Source organism: Pezoporus occidentalis, unplaced genomic scaffold (assembly GCF_034315485.1).
Source record: "Pezoporus occidentalis ecotype Australia unplaced genomic scaffold, CSIRO_AGI_Poc_V1 ctg218, whole genome shotgun sequence".
NCBI classification, from domain to species: domain Eukaryota; kingdom Metazoa; phylum Chordata; class Aves; order Psittaciformes; family Psittacidae; genus Pezoporus; species Pezoporus occidentalis.
The window spans coordinates 662,399-672,278 of NW_026914051.1; the positions used below are offsets into that span (position 1 = coordinate 662,399).

Sequence of the window (9,880 nt, forward strand, 5' to 3'; positions counted from 1 at the left end):
CTATTAAAATTTATGTGTACTCTTTTAGTGTTGATATATGCCCTGTTTATTTCTTAAAGTGATGAAGAAACCTGTGATTCATTAATTGAGCTTTCCTGTTGAATTCAATTATAATTATGATGGTTTGCAACTCAACTTTGTCACCAACACAAAATTCTGATCACCACTTTGTGCTGTTGTGTCAAGCAGCTCCTGCTCAAGTACTAGGTCTAATAGGATTAATACTTCCTTATCAGCAAACCTATTTCTAGCTTTTATGCCTGATAATTTAGATCCCTAATCTTAGTACACTGCTAAAACATGTTCACTTTTGCTCTGAGCTTGGTCTGCTCTAAACTTTATTTTAGTGACCGCAAGGTTTTTTGTTGTTAATAGATGTTACTTTAGGTATGAAATTACTTGATATCAGCTTGCTATCATTTCAGGTTTAATCTAGTGGCTGAAGAGGATTTAGAAAACATTGCTGTGAATGAGAGGAACACTGCAAGTAAACATGTGCAAAAGAGTTCTACAATCCTCTACAACACCGTACTTGTGGATATTCCTACACAACTTTGCACATGTTTGGCTTGCAACCCACCCAGACCAAAGAGCATGCACTTTTTTGGTTATGCACAGATTGCTTATCCACAATGAGGCATTTTTGTCCTGCAGCACACCAAAAAATAAACATAAGCCTTGCTCTCAAAATCATAGAATTGTTTAGGTTGGAAAAGACCTTTAAGATCATTAAGTCCAGTGAACCCAGCACTGGCAAGTCCACCACTAAACCATGGCCCTAAGCACCACATCTAAAAATCTTTTAAATATCTCCAGGGACAGTGACTTCACCCCTGGCCTGGGCATCCTGTTCCAATGCTTGACAACCCTTTTTTTAATATCCAACCTAGACCTCCCCTGGCCCAACTTGAGGCCTTTTCTTCTTGTCCTGCCACTTGTTACTTGGGCAAAGAGAATGACCCCACCTCCTGCCTCCATCCTCCTTTCAGGTAGTTTTACAGAGCGATAAGGTCCCCCCTGAGGCTTCTCTTCTCCAGACTAAACACCCCAGTTCCCTCAGCCATTCCTCATCACACTTGTACTTCAGGCCCTTCACCAGCTTCCACTTCTTTGGAAGATAGATATGCTCTAGTGCTAATTCTGCTACACATTCTCAAACTCAACACCCCCCATCCCCCCCCCCCCCCCCCCCCCCATATCCTGAAACTAAGAATATTAAATTAGGCTGGATGCAGTCAGAAAAAAAAACGTAGCTATTTTCATCATGCTGCATTATTCCATGAAATGCTGGCTCATGTTTTTCTTGCCTGATTTATCCAAGGCAAAATCCTATATGAGCTCATCTCTTATATGCAGATTTAGTCTGTACTATAGAAATAGTGTTGAGAAATAAAATAAACAAGGAAAAATAATTAAAATGTGCTAGGTGCACTATTTATAATGTTTGCAGAGTAAATGTTTTTGACTATTGCTCATTAATGGGCACCCTTTTCCACACTAGCAGCTCAACAATTCCTCAGTATCTCTTAATGAAAGAGAATAAAAAAAATCTGAGAGAAAAAAAAAAGAGACGCTCTGACAGGTAAATATTGTCTGTGCATTGATACAGAAAGACATGGTTAGAAGGAGAAAGAGGAATGAGGTAGGGTGAGAATAAGGTTAAAGGCAGCAATCAAAGACGGGGCACAAAATTAATGCCATCCTTGGTGAGTCTGTTAAACTGACCTGCAAGACAGAAATCTACACAACCGTAGGATGATATATAGAGCTAAGCACCATCTTCTCTAGTTCCTTACAGCTCAGTGTTCTCTCAAGGTGTCAGGAGAAAATCTGGGCTTCTGCTTCTCTCAGCATCCATTTTCTTAACCAGAAACTCACCAAGGTATGTTATCCTCACATGTCCCTGCTATGTTCCCCACTTTTCATGTCCCAAGCTTACCTCAATAGCCACAGTAAACCCAGTCAGTCTCCCAAAATACCAATTACCTATTTTCAGCTCAATAGTTCAGATAGTTCATGTATGCTTAACAGCATATGTTAACTTTCTCACTGTAAAGGGAAAAGCTTATAATAACCCATTTAGCCGCTGTCTTTGGCTGCAATTGCCAAAGACAGTGGCTACAGGCAAAGAGCTATTTCCACAACACCCAATATTGATTCTGTCAGTTCAGGAAGAGCCAAGGAAAATGAGAAGTGGTTAGAACACCATGCATTTCCAGCAATGGCAGTGACTGCTGGAGTCTCCTAACAGTGTGAAACAGAGAAGCTTTCAGCTTTATGTAAGAGAGCTGGGAAAATGCTAAGGGCCCCAGTATAAGGCAAGCCCAAAAAAACCCAAAAATAATCTCAAAGAGAGTCAGCTGTGGGAGTCGCTATAAAGACAGAGGATAATGCAATTTAGATTTCTGCTAACTGGGTGCTTTTTAGGGAAAGAAATTCCCCAAATACATTACAATATCAGGGATTATAACAAAAAATAGGACTTAAAGAGTTGGCAGTCAAAGCAAAAGGTCTTTACCTAAATTCCTAAATTCCACACAATTCTGTTTGGTTTGTTTTTTGTTTTTTGTCTTTTTCCTGAAGAAGAAAGCTACAAAACAGGAAAATTACATTGAGCAATTAAAGTGAAAAATGAAAATGTAGTCATCAATCGATTGAATTCAAATCCAGGTTCAGTGTCTTTACTCTGGAACTGCTGGATCCCACCTGTGATAAGCTGAATACACAAAAAAAATACTGGTTAAAAAGGGGGTTTGTACCTTTAATGAATAATTCTATATGCATTCCTGCTACGTGCAAAAGACAATTGTTTTAGCAAAGTTTATCTGCAATTCAATGTAAAATGATCTTAGTCCTTTATAAAATTACCCTCTATGGTGTCTTTTCTTAGACTTGAACAGTTTGGTTTTGCTTATTTTACTGCTTCATACTCAACTCTTTCTTGTGCTCCATAGAAGAACTGTTCGTGTTTTGTGTCTGTACAGGCAAAGCGAAAAGTATGTTTCCTACACTTTGCATATAGTAGTACCGGTTTATTAGAATATACAGTGATGCATTTCATAAAACAATGCAAAGAGTAACAGTCGCATAATGCTATCCATTAAACCATCAAAATATTTGAAATAACATGTTTTTTATTTGTAGAGATAACTATTGGTTGGCACCATCTTGCTTTTACATCCCTCATATTGATAAAGGCTATTGAAAATGAATATACGAAAGTGGGAAATATCTCATGTAAATTTGGAAATTTTCCCAATGTCTGTTTCCTCCCCTGTATGGTGGGACAACCTGACACAATCCAAAGCTTCTTTAAGGGCTGCAGACCACCCCAATTTCTCTCCCTGCCCTGTCCCAAGGAATGGGGATGCTCCTCTTCCGTACAGTCCCTCTAGAAAGTCAATTTGGGATTCTACAATTTAGGGGAATAAATGCAGATAAATCTTTTTATTGAAGTCTGTCTCACAGAGCCACGAGGCATAGCACAAAGAATATACAATTGTAGAGCTGGGTGTTTATTCTTTGCTTAATTTCAAAGGTCTTCTGAAGGAGAACAGCGAGATTCTGTAAGGAAAAGCCTAAAAATCCATTGCACTGAAAAGTGTTAAGACAGCTAAATATAAACATATCTATCAGCTTCTCTATAATTAAACATTTTGAAAGAAAAAATATAAATAGAAGTTGTGTCACACTTTCTGCTCATTAACATGCATTTTGTTCTATACATTGCACACAGAACCACAGCACATAATTGATTTGTTATCAGCTCTAGCAGAATCAAGTAAAAATCTCATGTTAACAAAGTTAAAAATACAAAAAAAATTTAAGGATCATGTTAAAAATGCAGCTGTGAACCACCTGCTTGTTGTAGTAATGTGTGTGGGAAGATAACTACCACAAACCACTGAAATGGGAGAAGGATCTAGAAGGTCATCTCTAATGCATGTTGACTGCTTATTTGAACATTTCAGAATAAAATTCTGAGAATCAGTGGGAATGTGTAGCCATTGTTCCAAAAAGAGAAATAATGACACCCAAAGGGCCTGTAGGGACAGGACAAGGGGGAATGCCTTTAACCTGACAGAGGGGAGACTGAGATGAGCTCTTAGGCAGAAGTTCTTCCCTGTGAGGGTGCTGAGGCCCTGGCACAGGTTGCCCAGAGAAGCTGTGGCTGCCCCATCCCTGGCAGTGTTCAAGGCCAGGTTGCACAGGATTGGAGCAACCTGGTCTAGTGGAAGGTGTCCCTGCCTGTGGCAGGGGGTTGGAACTGGATGAGCTTTAATGTCTCTTCCAACACAAACCAGTCTGGGACTCTATTAACATTTTCTTAGAAGTGATTGCTTCTGAGTCACTGGAATCACTGCTGATACCAGGTGGTGGGTGGGGGTATGTGAAAAAAAAATATTCTCATATATTTAATGTAGCAATTCAAAATCTGTTTATCTGAGGTGATCACTGGATATGAAAATGCTTATCAGGACCCTATGATGAAATAAACAGAAAGCACCTCACTTTGCAGAAATTTTTAACATGTTCTTCAATTTTGAGAAGCAATGGACTTGCTCAACAATTTAGTACTCATAGAGTCCTCAAATGGTTTGTGTTGGAAGAGACTTTAAAGCCCCTCCAGTTCCAACCCCCTGCCACGGGCAGGGACACCTTCTGCTAGACCAGGTTGCTCCAAGCCCCGTCCAACCTGGCCTTGAGCACTGCCAGGGATGGGGCAGCCACAGCTTCTCTGGGCAACCTGTGCCAGGGCCTCACCACCCTCACACGGAAGAACTTCTGCCTAAGAGCTCATCTCAGTCTCCCCTCTGTCAGGTTAAAGCCATTCCCCCTTGTCCTGTCCCTACAGGCCCTTGTCCAAAGCCCCTCTCCAGGTTTCTTGTAGCCCCTTCAGGCACTGGCAGCTGCTCTAAGGTCTCCCCTTAAGGAGCCTTCTCTTCTCCAGGCTGAACCAGCCCAGCTCTCTCAGCCTGTCTCCAGAGCAGAGCTGCTCCAGCCCTCACAGCGTCTCCATGGCCTCCTCTGGACTTCCTTGAGCAGGATGTGAGATATACTGAACTGAGTCTGCTGAACTCAGGTATACACATTGTAGAAGTCACAGATATACACTGCTGGCTGCTCAGATTGTCTCTTATGGCCATATGAAATCACAAATTAGAGCACAGTAAAACTGAACTGGTTTCTGTGGCCATTTTCAGCACAGGGCTGCAGAAGTCATTCCCACACTTGGCATTTCTCCTGCATGTGCTGCCATGTACCAAGCACAGCTTGCTGCTCATATGCCCCTGCACAGCACCAAAGCCATGAATCTTGTCAAGAGGTTACCCCAGCAAACCATAAGCCACTGGGGGTAGTGTTAGGGCTTAGGTACTCCATGGCTGACTGCAAGTGGAGGCATCCTTCCTGAGAACTTCACCAAGATCCCTCTTTCTAAGGCACTCCATTAGCACTTAATACAGGAAATAGCAAATGTGGTGATACTGACTTTCTGTGCCTCTGAAGAGGATGTCCACTGCCTAGTACACCCAGCTGCACTATAAAAGCTTACTAATGAATGGCTCAATTTAGAGCTGAGCTTGGAAAAGTCTCCAAGGGTGGTGCAGCACTCAGACACCCACAGTCACAGTGATATATTTATATCACAGTCACAATGATATAAAGTATTAAAGTGCTCAGGTTTTCCTGTTTAAGCTGTTCTGCTACATGCAAAACTTAAAATAGTTATTATAGCTGGGGTTTGATTAGGTCTGCATAAACCTTCTGCCCCATGATTTGTATGTGAGAAGTCAAATCAAGCATGCTTATCCTCTGTAGGAGTGACCCGACTACAGAATGTTAATGAGAGAGACACAATTAATGCCTCTGTCCACTAAATTAAAATTGAACAGTTAGAAACCCCTCTAACCTATTAACAGGGGAAAACCAGCAAATCTGTACCAACATTATTAATAGAATTAATCAGACATTCTGGATACACAATGCACCCCTGTGGGGTTTACTATTAAAGTTCCCCTCTTTGAGGAAAAGGCAGTGTATAAGAGTTTATATTATTGATGTCATATGTCAAAAGCCTGACTTTACTGCAAATCCCTAGGAAATTACGTTCAATTGACATATGGTTTGGAGAGCAACTAATAAGATAGATGAAGTTTAAACACTATCAGTCCAAATCCCTCTTCCCTTAAGTCTGAATCCAAATCCCTGTTCCCTTAAGTCTGAAATCGTGTTTGCTTTGGGGGAATCTCTTAACAACATAGTAGGAACGGGTTTCCACTTGATAAACTTCTCTTTAGCAACACCTTGTAAATGCTTTCAAGTTGCTTAAATTGAGTTAAGCAAGCATTTTACAAAAGGCAAGATTATCTCCACTCAACAGTTTTTCTGTGGAAATACTGTAGAAATTGTCTTTGACAGCAATTAAATATTTTAAACACTTCTCCACCGCAGCTGCAATGCCTTTTTTTTTTTTCCTTAATGTTCATATCAAGGTATACAATTTCCAACCTTTACAAGAGGTTAATTCAATTATCTTTACATTGTCATCTGAATGGACATTTCTTTGCTTAGCAAAAAGTGGGCTTTGCAGGGTTTTGGAGCTGACCTAACTCTTCATCTTGCTCATCGCTTTTTCTTCACCAAGAAAGTAATCTGAAAATGAGCAGAATTGTGTCTGTATGTTTGCCTGGATTTTATAAGGAAGAAAAAGGATATTATTCTGGACTACTTTCTTAATTAAGAAGTAAAGAATGTGCTCTGGAATGAGAAGATTCCCACATAAATAAATTTGTATGGTTTTTAGCTAACTTGCCTCTTACAGGACAGTCAGATTGAAAAGTTATAAATTTATTTGGAAATTATTATTTCTTCAAATAAACGCTATTCCTTTCTGATCCATTTCTATCTCACACTTGGTTAATTGTCAGATCAGTGGTGCTAATGAACGAAAGGCTTACAATGACTTTATATTTCCTTGATAAATTAAATTAATGTTAGTATTATTGCTGCTTATGGATTAGTAGGGGAGACTTTCTTTTTGAGCTTTACTTGCTGCCATATGTTTTTATTACCTTGAGATGGGAGGGCACGTTTTTCTTAGCAGCACTATCAGTTCAGTGCTGTCTTACAGTGAGGATATATATACCCTTTGATGCCTAAAGAGAAACAGAGCTTCACAACTGCTGCCCATGCTTTTGACACTGCTAATGAAGATTTAATGACAGGCATGGTTTTGATCTACCACAGACTCAAGTTCTGCTTCCAAGGAGCTATGCAATATCTCAGCTTTCTTAAAGATAAATAAATAAGTAAATGAAAATGCTGCTTGTACTTAACCAGAAACAAGGTCACCCACTGCCTTGACAGAGAGTAAATCTTCGGGACCCCCTCACCCAAATGCTATCAAGCCCAGATCTCGCTATGCCATGCTTCTGAGAGGAAAACCTGTAAGGGTCTTCAGCTAATGCTGGGAGCACCATGTAGAAGTGCACTGCTTTGGATGTTTGACTGATTTCCCTTCTCTGACAGTAAGCTACAGCTTTATGAGATCTGCTTTGGCTGAAATCTGTGGTGTTCCTCAGTTGTTTCACTGGATTGTCGTTGGCATCATGTTGGTAAAAGCCTCTTGCACTATTATGTTAGAGGTAGAGCAGGTACTGTCCTCCAAATCCCAAGGTGTCTTCCATCATCCCTCTCTCCCAGTCTTTTTTTTCCTGATTTTCTACCTCTGAGGATGAAAACACATTACAACAGTTCAGTTACCACTGAACGTAACTGAGGGTGGGGATGCCACGCTGTGCTATGCCAGCAGAAGTAAATATAGCACTACTGTTATGTACAAATAGTCTGTGATCTCTACACCACACTTTTTTTTTACATCTGATATTTATGAACACACCATAAAAAAAAAGATATTTTTAACAGTGCACATATAAACATTGCATAGTCACAAATGAACCACTGTTTGATATGATTCTGCAGTAGAACGTCTCAGTTTCTCCTCAAAAGCCATTGTGATATTGTCACATCATCTTAATTAGGAATATAGGAATTCTTTCCTCTGAGGATGGTGAGGCCCTGGCACAGGTTGCCCAGAGGGGCTGTGGCTGCCCCATCCCTGGCAGTACTCAAGACCAAGCTGGACAGGGCTTGGAGCAACCTGATCTAATGGAAGGTGTCCCTGCCTGTGGCAGGGTGCTGGAACTGGATGATCTATAAAGTCTCTTCCAACCCTTCCTACCCAAACCATTCCATGATTCTATGATCCAATCCATGATCATATTCCTAATGATCCTTTTTTCTTCTTTCCCTTACTAGGTCGTTTTTACTACCTAATTCACCCAACCAAGCTGACCTATGATGAAGCAGTTCAGGCGTGTTTGAAGGATGGAGCTCAGATTGCCAAAGTTGGCCAGATCTTTGCTGCCTGGAAGCTCTTGGGTTATGACCGTTGCGATGCTGGCTGGCTGGCTGATGGCAGTGTCCGCTACCCCATCTCCAGGCCAAGGAAACGCTGCAGTCCTAACGAAGCAGCTGTTCGCTTTGTAGGCTTCCCTGATAAAAAGGACAAGCTGTATGGTGTCTACTGCTTCAGAGCATACAACTGAAAATACCTAGAGCACGAAAGTCTTAAATTCATTAAGAACATGTGAAAAATTTCTTTTCAATATGAACTCATGCAAGTTACCAAAACTGTGATAAACCTTTTTTGCTTACTGTACGAGTCTTTTTCATAAACCAAACCCATTAATTTTTGCTTTATTTGTTTTTTTTTTTAGTATTTTTGTGAAAGTACCATTCCATAGATATTTTAAGTTAATATAATTTAATGGAAGCTCTAGGTAAGGAAGTTTTAGAGCCAGATTCTTTCAGCTACATCATCCCAACAAAGTACACTTTTCATGATTGGGGCATGCAATAGAGCTTGGTGATTGCTAGGGCACAATTATGTAATGTAAGGCTACTCAAAACAGAAGCTTTTAAAAGCACAGTTTGAGAAACATTGCAAATTAATTATAACATGAATTTTGAAATAAGATAATCTTTTTTGTTAAAGGGGATAAGTGAGGTTTTGCAAAAACCCTCACAATAACGTAGGTTAGGAAATAACTTTTTTTCACTGGTTTTGCATAGGAATAACACAGAATTTAATAAAAGGAGATAGAACAGTCCAAAAAAAATAGGACGAGTTCTAAAATCTAAAAACTTACCTTTCTGAAAATTAAGCTTATACATAGGAACAAGCGCAATTAGTTGTCCTGAACATTTTTATTGTGGTTTTGTTGTGTATAAATCGATAATGAGGGGGTGAATAATTAACTATTGAGAAAACCTTGGTTTTTGTCTTAGCTCTTATTAAAGATGCCTAAATGTTGCATTACCTTTGAGTAGCTTTACTGAGTTATTTTTAAACTCTTAAAGGCCATTTGCTAAGCAGCATATAGCATCTACTCAGGGCAGTTGCATAAATGAACTGCTGGACAGAGAAAATATAAACTTTAGCAGCTTGATTTTACATTAGCCTTTGAAATGTTATTGTCTTAACAAAATAACATTACAACATTCAATATTCTCACCTATTTATACATCATAAGAAATAAAATTAGAAAAAAAAACATTAAAATTATAAGGTGTTAGAATAAGATTATTAAAATCTGAAACCAGCTATTAACATTTAGAAGAAAAAGAAAAAACAAACCACACTTCATTTCCTTACATCTTATTTGTATCTAAAAAGTATATCTGCTTTTTAAACTATCAATGAAAAAATAGTATTACTAGCCCTGAATTATTTAGCTAATCCTCTATGGAGTTAACAGAAAAAAAAAAAAATAACAAAAAAATCTATTGAAATACTTCTTTTCTCTGCAGCAGTCTA

General features: G+C 39.3%; 1 protein-coding gene across 3 annotated transcripts in view; it reads left to right on the plus strand.

Annotated features, from left to right (window-relative positions):
• Positions 1-8,990, plus strand: part of HAPLN1 (hyaluronan and proteoglycan link protein 1) — a 63,070-nt gene extending 54,080 nt beyond the window's left edge. For all 3 annotated transcript variants that reach the window (XM_062619992.1, XM_062619994.1, XM_062619993.1), the window contains exon 5: positions 8,320-8,990. In XM_062619992.1, the coding sequence (XP_062475976.1) occupies positions 8,320-8,609 (290 nt within the window). In that variant the 3' untranslated portion in view covers positions 8,610-8,990. The remainder of the gene's footprint in view (positions 1-8,319) is intronic.
• The last annotated feature ends 890 nt before the right edge of the window (positions 8,991-9,880 follow it).